General features: G+C 37.5%; 1 protein-coding gene across 3 annotated transcripts in view; it reads left to right on the plus strand.

The window, feature by feature from the left end:
* nf1a (neurofibromin 1a) overlaps positions 1–14,606 on the plus strand; it is a 223,215-nt gene that overhangs the window by 143,298 nt on the left and 65,311 nt on the right. For all 3 annotated transcript variants that reach the window (XM_062067866.1, XM_062067868.1, XM_062067867.1), the window contains one exon: positions 552–710. In XM_062067866.1, coding sequence (XP_061923850.1) covers positions 552–710 — 159 coding nt within the window. The remainder of the gene's footprint in view (positions 1–551; positions 711–14,606) is intronic.

Raw genomic sequence — 14,606 nt, forward strand, 5'->3', positions numbered from 1 at the left:
TTCATGGGGTGTATTTAAGTTTCTAATATTTTTCAAATTACTTTATCTCATAAATATTTCACAATGAGTTGCTGTGCAAGGCCATTCGCAATATTCTCGGTTGTTCATTAGTATATATATTGGAAATGTATCAATCCAAAAAGCAATAAAAATGATATCATTCCCTAATTCCCAAAGGTTGAATGCATAACACTTATGTATATATTGTACTGCAGTAATCCAAGATGACGGAGACAAACTTACAGCATGTTTAGAAACCGTGACCAACATTTTTCGCTAAAACGTTGTCTATATTTTTCTTTCCTGTTCTTCCACATAAATCCAACATTTGTCTTGTCATTATTCACATTTTAAATGTATTATATTTGTTACAAATATTGATACTTCTAATCATGGCTTCATTGTGCCATTTAAAATGTTCATGATATAATCGTCTTTGCCAAATATTAGTGTACTTGCCAAAATGTCTACTTTATTTGTATTTGTTTGACATTTCTCATTTGTTCTTCACTTCTCAACTCCCCCTGCTTCTTTCATACTCCTTCACAAAGGTCGTGAGTCAGAGGTTCCCACAGAACAGTATTGGTGCAGTGGGCAGTGCCATGTTTCTTCGTTTTGTCAATCCGGCTATCGTATCCCCTTATGAGGCAGGAATCTTGGAAAAAAAGCCCATGCCCAGGATAGAACGAGGTCTAAAACTCATGTCCAAGGTAAGGATGTCGCTTTTTAATTTTTGAATGTTACTCCATGAACATTAGCTTTGCACTTTTGGTTGTTGAGTATTTGTGGGTGTCCATTCATCTTCAATTTCACTGCGATATGATATTCACCATTTAGAAATAGGAGAAGTATAAAGAATAGCATTTGGACAGAATTCTACTTACTGTAATTGTTAATAGATACATACTTTTAGATACATAAAAAATGCTTTGCAACAAATTACTTGAAGTGTGGAACCATATTCGGCGCGTTTCCTCCCTGGATATGCTATGCTAGGCATTCTTTCAGAGGATTAGCGTTATAGTGGGCGAGCCGTTAACCGAGTTTGTTAGATGCAACATATTTTTGATTTCAGTAAAGGGAGAGTTTGAAGATAACAGGTAAGCTTAATGGGCCACTTTTCAATCAGTATTTTTGTTTTATTGTCTGACAATATAAACAGAAAAATTAGTAAACAAAAACTTTTTTTAGGAATTCAATTGTATTAAAATACTGTGTGTGTGCACATCCAGATGGGTAGAAGAAAATGTAGACTTAAACATATTAATTTCCATTTGAAGTAGTTTTAATAAATGTTCCGGTCAATCAACTTCCAAAACCGGTTTCATGACAATGTAATGCTGCAAACAACAGGGTAAAAAGTTTGACTTTAATCTGGACTTTTGCTGTCGGATTGAATTAAGAATTTTGGCCTGACTTTCATCATCACCATCATCGGCAGTCACTCGTAGTCGAGTATGACTGTCCTCAGAATGGATGGGTTCCCATTCGGGAGGACGCCTGCGCGTGACGTCTTTTAGCGTGGGGAGACTGATGCGCCTGCAGCCACCACACGGTCCTTGGCAGAGAGGGGCCTTGATCCAGTGGCATGGATCCATGACGACTGGAGACCACCCTCTGTTGCAGCCTTCATCCGCCTTCAGTGCCGTTGTGACATGCAGTGTCATCCTCCGCCACTTCCACCGTTGAGGTCTTTGAAATGCTATTTAACCCATAGCTGGGACCCTGACAGGTACTACCACCCCGGGTCAGAGTGGACCTGGGAGCAATGATGACTGAGGGGTAACTCCACCTTCTCCAAAACTCCCGAACTTAAGCCTCATCACCGGATGCAGTTTTGAGTCATACCCAGGACCAAAGGGCCTGACTTTATCATAAAAGGGACAAACCTGTATGGCCTTAAACAGGACGGTGAACGATCTGTATAGAGTCAGCGAGCAGTGATTGGAAACCTAGCCGCTAAGCTACAAGCTAACAGCTGTTGGGTGACGAGCGGCCATCTATCCCAAGTCCGCGCTGTGGTGTTCAAAAGGAAATTCACAATGAATGACATTCAGCACATCAAAGCGTCACTTAGCTTTCTATCGGATGAAGTGACAACGCTATTCGCAACACTACCATTATCATCAGGTTCGAGAACAGGAAACTGAAAACTGCTCTTCTGAAAGAAGGACGAAAATTAAAAGGATCTAAAGTCTACGTTAATGAGCATCTCACAAAACAGAACTCTGAAATTGCAAAAAGCCAGAGAGCTGAGGAAGCAAAAGAAAATCCAGAACACATGGACCAGCAACTGGAAAGTTTTCATTAAGCTCAATTGCACACCGGAGGAGGTTAAAGTGCTCCTGATCAAGAAAGTGGAGGAACTGAATAAGTACATGTGAATGTGGAAGATGGAAGGTAACACAGATACACACAGACACTTTATGAATATGCCATTGACTGGAGACATTCAAAACTCACCAGGAGAGACTATATTGGCAACACGTGTACAACATCAGCAAGAACTGGTCAATTTTGAATATACTGAGCACAATATGCATGAAGTCGACTATGAAATAGACCCGGACAATAACTTATTATCATATATTAACAAAGAATGTAATTACTACTCAGATGAGCAATTCATGCTGACTTTCAATTGTAATGAGACCTCATCGATTGTGCACTTTAACTGTAGAAGTTTAAATGCAAACTTGAATAAAATTAAGTATTACTTACAGCAATTCAGACAACCATTTAATATAATTTCCTTAACAGAAACATGGATTAATAAAGATAGAGTTGAATTTTGCATTAGAAGGCTATACATTTATGTGGGTAAATAGACACAATAAGGGGGGAGGAGAACTTGCGTTTGTGGACAATTCATTGAAATGCAAAATTATTGATAACACGACAGCAGTTATTGATGATGTATTGGAGTGTATAACAATTGAGGTTATTAAAGAAAAACAGAAACATTTAATAGTAAGTAGTTTGTAGAATACCAGGGTCTAATCTTGAACAGTTTACAAACTGGATGGAGGAAACCTTCTCTCAAAAGACACACAAAAATATGTTCATCTGTGGGGACTACAATATAGATCTGCTTAATTCAGGAAATCACAAATATCAAATGAAAATGGAAAATGCCATTCCTTTGTATAAAACTGGCAACAGATGTCTCTTCACAAATTATAGACCTGTTTCAATCAGTGTTGTTTTTGACAATCATCTTACATTTAGTCTTAGTCTTTTGGACTAAAATGCTTATTAGTTTTAGTCACATTTTAGTCACTTTTATATGTGATAGTAATAATGTCCAGTTTTAGTCGACGAAAACTCAAAAGGGTTTTAGTCTAGTTTTAGTCGATGAAAAGTCAAAAAGGTTTTAGTCCAAAAAAAAAGAATAAAAAGTATAATATAAGTATATAAGTATAGTCTTTTAACAAATTAATTTAGGTCAATAAGTATTGGAGATTGCTGTTGGGCAGTGTCACACATAAATTGTGAAAATAGCAGCAGATCTATAAGTTCAACCCATTGTAAGCTTGCAGATCTGCTATTTTCACAAATAATAACAAAGGAATGGTTTTAGACATAAAAGGTTTCCACCCAACAGCAAATTTCTGATCCAAGGATTGTGTATTACACACAGATAAAGTGGTAACAGTGGAATCAAAGTTCATTACTCCAAAAAACAAAAACATTCTACTTCAGCAATTGTGGCTTTATTTCTCAGAATTTGTTAAAGTACAATGAACATAAACATGCTCAAAATATGAGTGATGGATGAGGAACACATATGCTCAACTTGGCCCTGTCTGCCAGTGCAATTACAACAGATATCATCAACCCCACTCTCTTTAATTTGTGCAAACCATGTAATAAAATAATCAATTAATTCCTGATTCCTTAATGGGGCTGCACAACGTCACTTGTGGCTTTTAGGCTAAAGCTAGCAGACTCTACGTATAACAGTAACTCGACCTGTTTAACATATCAAGTTACGTGCTGACAGAACGTACTCACAAAGAGATAACCACACCGTCACTGAATGTAAACATGGCTAAACATGCTGCTAAAGTAACACACACATAATGAATTGACGTTAGCGTAACAAAGGCTAACTTTAGCCTGAAGTTAGCAGCCCATTTGCACCAGGAGTATGTGGAAAACGTACTAATGTATTAGCTTACTATGACATTTATCGATTATGTTGACAGCATTTGTAACTTACCTTCGAAAAAATATCCTTGTGGCGAGCCTTAAAGGCCTACTGAAAGCCACTACTACCGACCACGCAGTCTGATAGTTTATATATCAATGATGAAATCTTAACATTATAACACATGCCAATACGGCCGGGTTAACTTATAAAGTGACATTTTAAATTTGCCGCTAAACTTCCGGTTCGAAACGCCTCTGAGGATGACGTATGCGTGTGACGTAGCCCGGCGAACACGGGTATGCCTTCCACATTGAAGCCGATACGAAAAAGCTCTGTTTTCATTTCATAATTCCACAGTATTCTGGACATCTGTGTTCGTGAATCTGTTTCAATCATGTTCATTGCATTATGGAGAAGGAAGCCGAGCAAGCAAAGAAGAAAGTTGTCGGTGCGAAATGGACGTATTTTTCGAACGTAGTCAGCCACAACAGTACACAGCCGGCGCTTCTTTGTTTACATTCCCGAAAGATGCAGTCAAGATGGAAGAACTCGGATAACAGAGACTCTAACCAGGAGGACTTTTGATTTGGATACACAGACGCCTGTAGAGAACTGGGACAACACAGACTCTTACCAGGATTACTTTGATTTGGATGACAAAGACGCAGACGTGCTACTGTGAGTATGCAGCTTTGGCTTTTTTTTGCGTATGTACGTAACTTTTTTAAAATATATAAGCTTTATGAACCTTGGGTTAGGTGAACGGTCTTTTGGGCTGAGTGATTGTGTGTGTTGATCATGTGTTTGAATTGTATTGGCGTGTTCTATGGAGCTAGGAGCTAGCAGAGGAGCTAGGAGCTAGCATAACACGTACCGTACCGTAAGTGCGCGTCACGTACGTAACTTTTTAAAAATATATAAGCTTTATGAACCTTGGGTTAGGTGAACGGTCTTTTGGGCTGAGTGATTGTGTGTGTTGATCAGGTGTTTGAATTGTATTGGCGTGTTCTATGGAGCTAGGAGCTAGCAGAGGAGCTAGGAGCTAGCATAACAAACACGCAGGTGTTATTATGCAGGATTAATTTGTGGCATATTAAATATAAGCCTGGTTGTGTTGTGGCTAATAGAGTATATATATGTCTTGTGTTTATTTACTGTTGTAGTCATTCCCAGCTGAATATCAGGTACCGTGAGTATGCAGCCTTGGCTGCTAAACATTCGATAACTTGACCGTATGTGCGCGTCACGTACGTAACTTTTTAAAAATATATAAGCTTTATGAACCTTGGGTTAGGTAAACGGTCTTTTGGGCTGAGTGATTGTGTGTGTTGATCAGGTGTTTGAATTGTATTGGCGTGTTCTATGGAGCTAGGAGCTAGCAGAGGAGCTAGGAGCTAGCATAACAAACACGCAGGTGTTTTTATGCAGGATTAATTTGTGGCATATTAAATATAAGCCTGGTTGTGTTGTGGCTAATAGAGTATATATATGTCTTGTGTTTATTTACTGTTGTAGTCATTCCCAGCTGAATATCAGGTCACCCCCGGCTCTCACAGCATCTTCCCTATCTGAATAGCTTCAACTCCCCACTAGTCCTTCACTTGCACTTTACTCATCCACAAATCTTTCATCCTCGCTCAAATTAATGGGGAAATTGTCGCTTTCTCGGTCCGAATCTCTCTCACTTCATGCGGCCATCATTGTAAACAATAGGGAACTTTGCGTATATGTTCAACTGACTACGTCACGCTACTTCCGGTAGGTGCAAGCCTTTGTTTTATCAGATACCAAAAGTTGCAATCTTTATCGTCGTTGTTCTATACTAAATCCTTTCAGCAAAAATATGGCAATATCGCGAAATGATCAAGTATGACACATAGAATAGATCTGCTATCCCCGTTTAAATAAAAAAAATTCATTTCAGTAGGCCTTTAAGGTGGTCGTATTTTTTCCGCATATTTTGTGGCCACATTTGTCACCGTCTTCCTTCACAATACACTCTGTTTTATTATCTGCTGGGTTATATTTAAAATACACCCATATGTCATCTCTACGTTTGCGACCACTGAGCCCCTGTGTTGAAACTGCCGCCGCCATCACGGTCCATTGCCTGACGAGTAACAACAGTCTGACCTGTTGAGCACGTTGTGCGCTGCACGCCAGTTGGTGGGCGTGACCAGAAATGTCATGCATTTTAAACGTCTGACAGATTACCCACTAAGATTTTCGTCCGTTCTCGTCTCGTCAACGAAAACTCACACACGTCTCGTCATGTTTTCGTCATCAGAGAGACATGTTTATCTCGTCACCGTCTCGTTATAGTCATGAAAAAAAGTGGCGTCAACGAAATGATTTCGTCATCGTCATCGTTGACGAAAACAACACTGGTTTCAATACTGCCTCAATTTTCAAAAATATTTAAAAAACTGTTCTATAATCAATTGGAAAACTTTATAGAGAAACACAAATTACTTTCTGAATGCCAGTATGGATTTCGTGCTAAAAGTTCAACTTCACTAGCATTAATTGACACAAATGTAGAAAATACCAATTCTTTAAACCAAAACAAATTGCAATAGAAGTATTCATAAATTTAAAAAAAAAACATTTGACACCATTAATCATCACATTCTATTAAACAAACTAGAACGGTATGGAATCAGGGGAGTGGCTTACAAGTGTGTGGAAACCTATTTGACGAACAGGCGGCAGTTTGTGAAGTTAAATGATAGTTGCTCTTCATGTCTTCATATTCCATATGGTGTTTTGCAGGGATCAGTTTTGGGTCCAAAGTTTTTTATTTTATATATTAATGATCTGCGTAATGTCTCAAAATGCTCAAAGCTGGTCTTATTTGCAGATGATACAAACTTTTTTTTCCTGATTGTAACTTGAATAGACTTATTGATAAACTAACTTTAAAAATAAAGTAAATGATGAAAAAGGAACAAGTTCTTTCATGGTTGAAAAGGAACACGTTGTCTCTAAATTTAGGGAAACATATATCATTCTATTTGGAAATAAGAAGATAAATATACAAATAAAAAATCATGATTGAAGGGATAACATTGAGCAAGTCGAGCAAAGTAAATTCCTCGGAGTAATAATTTGTGAAAAAATAAATTGGAAAGCACATACATTTATTTGAAATTATAAAGAAGCATTGGAGTGCTGGCAAAAGCCTGGCAAGAGCTACAGTTGCAAGAAAAAATATGTGAACCCTTTAGGATTACTTGGATTTCTGTATAAATTGTTGATAAAATGTGTTCTGCTCTTCGTCTAAGTCACAACAATACACAAACACAGTCTGCTTAAACTAAGACCACATAAAAAACAAGGTTTTCATCTTTTTATTGAACACAACATGTAAACATTCACAGGGCAGGGTGGAAAAAGTATGTGAACCCCTCGGCTAAGGACTTCTCCAAGAGCTAATTGGAGCCAGGACTCAGACAACATGGAGTCTAATGAATGTGTTGGTTAAAGGTGTCTTGCCCTATAAAAAAACAATTTCCCTTGTTTGTCTAAGTCTAAAACCTATGATTTTTTGTGCGGTATTAGTTTAAGCAGACTGTGTTTGTCTATTGTTGTGGCTTTGATGAAGATCAAAACACATTTAATGACCAATTTATGCAGAAATCCAAGTAATCCCAAAGGGTTCACATACTTTTTCTTGCAACTGTATATGGAAAATCCCTCCAGCAACTATACTATTCACTCAATTATCCTTAAGTTACTGTGCAAGAGTTTGAAGAAATAATTATAAAACCAACATACATCCCTTAACAATCTTACAAAAACAGGCACTTGGTATTATCCATAATGTGGGGTTCAAGGACCACACAAAGAGCTTATTTTTAAGGTAAAAACTGTTAAAATATCCTGATTTGGTAGAATATTTGACAGGGCTTATCATGTTTAAAGCAAGAAGTTATCAATTGCCTGCAAATATTCAAAGTTTATTCATAGAAAGAGATGTGGGGTATAACCTCAGAGGAACGGCAAAATATAAACCACAAGGAAAAGTTTTTGTGTCAGTCTGAAAATATGGAACAGCCTAGTAACGAGGTCAAATACTGTTCAAACATTGAGCATTTTCAGAAATTATACAAATCTAGTATTTTTGTTTGGTATAGTGAGGTCTAGGCTTGTTTTGAATGTAAGTGTGAATGTACTTTGATATATTGAAGTAATTGTAAAACATTAATCTGAGCAAATCGAGTTATGTAAATCCAGATAAATGTGATAAAATGTGGTTCAGAGGAAACTGGATGCTATTAGTTAAAGTTAACTATGTAAAAGAGGTGGGATTCAAAAAGTTTATACTTCTTCCCCTTACCATTTTGAGATATGTTTAATTTAAATTTTCTTAATTTAATTTTCTTTCCTTTTTTTGTGAAATAGTAATATTGCCCTTGAGCACAAGACTTTCTTTGTTGTTCTTTGGAGATTTGTATGTATATTGTGTACTACATTTATGATATGGAATTGACTATGACATACTCAATAAATCAAGTTATTAGGCTTACTAGATGACAGTAAAAAATGTTTAAGTCAAAAACAATGCATTCAAATGATCAATTTAAATTAATTGCAATTGTACAAAAAGTGGATCAAGTTTCTTGCTACTTAAATGTAAAAAAAAAAGCCCTGTACTTCTTAATTGTCGATTTCTTGAACTGCCTTGCTCTTCACTAACCCTACAGAGCAAGGTAGCAATACAGCGATATAGACTTCTAGTCTATATACTTGGGTTTTTGGGGGTTCTTTTTGAGCTTTTTAATGTTGCTTTTCAATGCAGTATGATAGGGGTTTTCAAACTCTTAATGTCATGGGCCTCCTTACAGGGTTTACAACTATTCCATCAAACATCAAGACTATTCTCATTAAAAAAAATGTTTTATGATTATTGTCATTTTAAGCCTATTGACATGCTTCTCTATTGAATCAATGAATCAATCCATACTACTATTAAATATGAGGCTACAAATACATTGATAATAAAATAAATATCTTAGTTGTTAAATAGTTAATGGTTTAATAGTATTAGTCTCAGTATGTGATTTTATATTCCACTATTGTTTGAATTTGGTCACGTGACTTCTTCCTGGGAATGAAAAACAGTGGTGGATTGCTTTTCTGCAGCAAGCAGTGGGCAAACTCTGAGTACGCAAGGGTTGATTGTCTGGTGCTCCAGATGTCATTCTCCACGACAAAACAGATGAAAACTTGGAAAAGCATGGAGGCCAACAACTTATTTGTGTGGCTGGGTCAAAGAAATTGGTATCAAGACTCTCCTGGCTAAATATCAGTGTTGGCGCTAGGAATCTTCAAACATGGGTCCCAGGGACCCCATCAAGTCATAAAAATGGGGTCCTACAGTAAGTTTTTGGGGTGCCACTTTTTGTAAGCGTTTTGAAAACAAATTATAAATGTATGCATTATCCTGTTATATCTCACATTCTATATTGTGTTTTGGAAAATGGTTGTCTTAAACGTGTTTTAATTAATTAAAAAAATAACACAAAAGAAAACAAATGCAGTATTTGTGATGGATAAAACTTTCGGGGAATCAAAATTTAAGAAACCGTACCGGAAAGTGCATTACTTTGAAGTCGACCAATAATAAATTATTAATAATTTGACCCGGCAAATATACCGTATTTTCCGGACCATAGGGCGCACTGCCGATAAATGGTCTATTTTTAATCTTTTTTCATATATAAAGCGTACCGGATTATAGGGCGCATTATTATTTTTTTCTAAATTGAAAACACTTCCTTGTTACATAACATGTAATGGTGGTTCTTTGGTCAAAATGTTGCATAGATAATGTTTCACAGATAATTTTTAAGACGCTTTCTGACAGTCGCTTCAGGATGCACCGTTTTGTGGGCGTTCTTATTTACGTGGATCACCTTCAGTGGACGAAGTGTCAAAAGATGGAGCTAACTGTTTTAATGACATTCAGACTTTACTTCAATCAATAACGGAGCAGCATCTCCTCATCTGGAAACAACCACACCGGAAATGTGTCCCGAGAAAAAACGTCCGATTTGAACTCTAATAACTAAAGTTCCTTGGGTGAATAATGTAAACTCACTACACCGGTATTTAGTGCTTTCATGGCAAGTTTATTGACAGATATAAGTAAGAACTTTACACTACTTTGTTAGAACTGGCACTACAATATTTACTACTAAAACATTTTGATAGATTTTTTAGCGCCATGTGTAATGTTCTATATTTTCAATGGAGCATTTAAAATGTTGGTGTTGTTCACTTGAGACTTAGCTCTTATGTTGACTGATGACTGCCATCTACTGGTCACACGTATGATTACACCCTGTACCAAATAAAATAGTGTAGCTGACGGCGTGGCGAAGTTGGTAGAGTGGCTGTGCCAGCAATCGGAGTGTTGCTGGTTACTGGGGTTCAATTCCCACCTTCTACCTTCCTAGTCACGTCCGTTGTGTCCTTGGGCAAGACACTTCACCCTTTGCCTCTGATGGCTGCTGGTGAGCGCCTTGCATGGCAGCTCCCGCCATCAGTGTGTGAATGTGTGTGTGAATGGGTAAATGTGGAAATACTGTCAAAGCGCTTTGAGTACCTTGAAGGTAGAAAAGCGCTATACGAGTATAACCCATTTATCATTTATTTATTTAGCGTCCTGGAAGAGTTGGTACTGCAGGGAATTCTGGGTATTTGTTCTGTTGTGTTTATGATGTGTTGTAGTGCAAATATTCTCCCGAAATGTGTTTTTTTTTTATTGCTGAATATGCATCGTTTTTTTGCTCAGCTAAGGTGGCATTTCATGATTTAACTTAGCGTCTTGTGAGGATCTGTCCATGTAAACAAACTAAGACGACAAGCACCCTACAGCTGAAACCTGGACTGTATATCCATATAAAAAACAAATAATTACTGAATTACTGTACCCTGCCTTCTCCCCAGTGCAGCTGGGATAGTGACGTTTACATTTTCCAAAATTTTACTAACATTTTTAATACTGCTGTAGTATTGGCCATAATATGAATCCAAATCATTTAGAACGCAGTGTTCAGTATCGTGGCTACTGATTAGCTCAGCCTCAGGCAACGTCCAGTCTCCCCTGAAGATGACTAGAGTATGTGGGTGTTATATCATTTCTAGAAGGCTCACTTGTTTACTATAAACAAGTATCAAATAATTATAATTGTATATTACTCACTGAAGGCAAAAGTGTACAAAAGGTATCCAGTACCAATGGGTTAGTTAGTGTAAGTTTACTCAGTCAAGCCTTTTCTAACAATCCACACTACAAAATAATACAATTATGTATGATTTGTGCGTATCGGCTCAATATTGGTATTGTCCAATATTCAAGGTTATATAAGTATTGGAAGTGAAAAAGTTGTATCGGGACCCCCTTAATGAGACCCTCAGTGCTATGGGGCTCAGGAGGTTGGCAATCCATTGTAATTATGATTATAGCTGGTGTTCCGACTCGTGACTTCCTTCCGGAAGTGAAAACCACTGGTAGTCGACCAAGCTATGATGGCTGTTGTACAGCAAGCAGCGCGTGAACAGTCAGAGTATAAAACAGGGGTGGGCAATTAATTTTTACCGGGGGCCGCATAAGCAACCCAAGCACTGCTGGAGGGCCACACCGACAATATTTCAATTAAATTTTGCTCAATATTACTTTTGAAATACCGTAAGATAAATAATAATAATAATTTCATTTAACCTAACTTAACTTTATACAAAAGCAGATTGCTTTTGATGGTTTTATTTTTTTACACAACACTTCCTAATGTATAATACAATGCAAAAATGTCCATTTCTGCACAGGGTTAATTTCTGTCACTTTATCCTCCATCATCCAACATTTTTCCCCGTCAGATTTGGACAACCATCTGTTGTTGAAAATCGTTTTTAATCATATTTATTTTATATTGGTTTTTATATTGGTTTTATATGTAATATTTTTTTGTTTTTATTCAGTCATTGGTGGAGCTAAGGATAATATTTGAATATTGTTTTTAATATTGTTGTGCAGCACTTTGGAAACATTTTGTTGTTTAAATGTGCTATATAAATAAAGTGGATTGGATTGGATTGTCACACCTGCCAGCTTGTCCCATTTCAGTCCTAACATGTCCAAACACGCATTTACCTATGTGAACAAGTCATTACCTGTGGTTGTCTCTTTAATTGGCTGCATGGCTGCCAGCTCCTTCGTGATTTGAAAGTCTGTAGTTATCCCACGTAAGAAGATGAGCAGCTGGGCGGTGTTACGTAGATCACAGCTCTCATCCAAAGCCAGCGAAAAACAGTCAAAGTCTCCAGGCATTATCAGCGCAACAGAGTCCAATAAGCACTCCTTAATAAACTCTCCGTCAGAAAACGCCTTACTTTTTCTGGCGATTATGTGAGAAATTACGAAACTTGTCCCGACAGCTGCATCTCTGGGGGTGTGAAATTTGGCAAAAAGTCCTTGTTGGGTTTGCAGTTTTACCATCAACGCATCAGCCTCCCTTGCGCGCGCTTCATCAGACAGATTCCGGTATTTTTCCTCGTGCTTCGTCGTGTAGTGGCGATTCAAATTATATTCTTTAAACACAGCAACCTGTGTACCACAAATTAAGCACACGGCTTTACCTTTAATTTCTGTAAAGAAATACTTGGCAGTCCATGTCTTGTTGGAAACACGGCATTCGTCATCGACTTTTCTCTTTTTAGCGTCTCATCACTTGTCGCTGTGCACCTTCACTCACAGGTTACACCCGGACATACGGCCAGAAATAACACTTTTCAAAATAAAAGCAGCACAGTTGTATTGCACGCACGACATAGATGTTTTTTAAACTTTATTTTGTAATTTGTGATTGCCCGCTGTTCACATTCACTCACAAACACACACGCGCATACGTCCACACGGAGGTAATACAAATAACGCTTTTCAAAACAAAAGCAGCACCGTTGTATTGCACACTCGACATAGATACTTTTTTAAAATGTATTTTGTAATTTATGATTGGCCTCACGCGGGCCGGACAGGGACGCAGAAGGCCCAGGTCTGGTATAAAAGATGCCTAATTCTTCCTGCAAAAAGCAAATCCGTGCAATGAAATAGATCCCTACACTTTATCAAAAAAAGATTTGTCAAGTGATATTAAGTCGGTTGCATTCCCTGACATATCAAACGATTATCCAGACACAATTCTACATGACAAAACAGATGGACATTTTTCAAAAGCGTTGAGGTCTACAAATTCTTTGTGTGACCGGGTCAAGGAAATTGGTATCAAGACTTTCCCAGATAAATATGCATCGTTTTTGCTCGGGTAAGCTTGCATTTCATGATTTAACTCTGTGTCAACTGATGTTTGTTGCTGTTGCATGCGCCGTTTACGAGTAGCGTGTTTTTCCCCGTCTTTAGCAAAATATAACTATAGATGTCAACATTATGTATGTGCTGAAAGCTTCATATATGATTGTTGCATTTGGTAAAAGCTTAACTCTTTTAGGTTTTGCTCACATTTGCTTTTTTTATTTAGACACACTGAGTTGGTGCTTTTTGAAACACTTGTAGCAAATGTGTTTTGGAAATACAAATAATATCAAGATAATACTTAAATGGGAAATCATAATCGTTAAAAGTATATTACACAAACTTTTAAGGGATCACTGCAAACTAATGCATTCTTCGACTCTGCTCCCTTGGACTAGAGCAGCGTTTCTCAAAGTGTGGGGTGCGCCCCACTGGTGGGGAATAGAGACATGACAGGTGGGGCGCGAGGAACGGGAGAAAATTTCACTTTAAATTTTTTTTATTTTTTTTATTATATTCTTAGATTTTATTTTTACTATGCTTTCATTTTCTATACACACTGTAAATCACGTTGTGATTCTGTCTGTGAAATCCGCTATATAAATAAATGTAAATTACTTATTTTTCCTGTAGACTTTAAATTTCTAGGTAGGAGCGAAAGTTTGACAGACATAGCAACAGTAAATAATGGGGGCGGGGCTAAGCGGAACAAACTTTCGCGCGGATGGGTTGCTACCCATCCGCGCTAATCATCCACTCATCGGGCAGAGAGCTGTGTCCATTCTTCTCCCCTTTGCCACATCTTATCTGTGTGAGAAAGGCTTTTCAGCTGTTGCTTGACTCAAAACGAAGTACAGGTCTCAGCTGAACATTGAGCATGACTTAAGAGTGGCAGTGTCAAGCCTGCAACCCCGATTTGAAAAGCTGTGCAGTGCAAAACAGGCTCATTCTCTGTCTTGCCAAATGCATAGCTCCTCCTTTTTTTTTTTTGCAATGATTGCAAAGTGGCACTTTTATTTTATTTATTATTGAACTTGATGCAAGTTATTTGATCTATTATTGAACTTGATGCAAGTTATAACACTTTTATTTGATTTATTATTGAACTTGATGCAAGTTATAACACTTTTATTTTAT

The sequence above is a fragment of the Entelurus aequoreus genome, linkage group LG13 (assembly GCF_033978785.1).
Source record: "Entelurus aequoreus isolate RoL-2023_Sb linkage group LG13, RoL_Eaeq_v1.1, whole genome shotgun sequence".
Lineage (NCBI taxonomy): Eukaryota > Metazoa > Chordata > Actinopteri > Syngnathiformes > Syngnathidae > Entelurus > Entelurus aequoreus.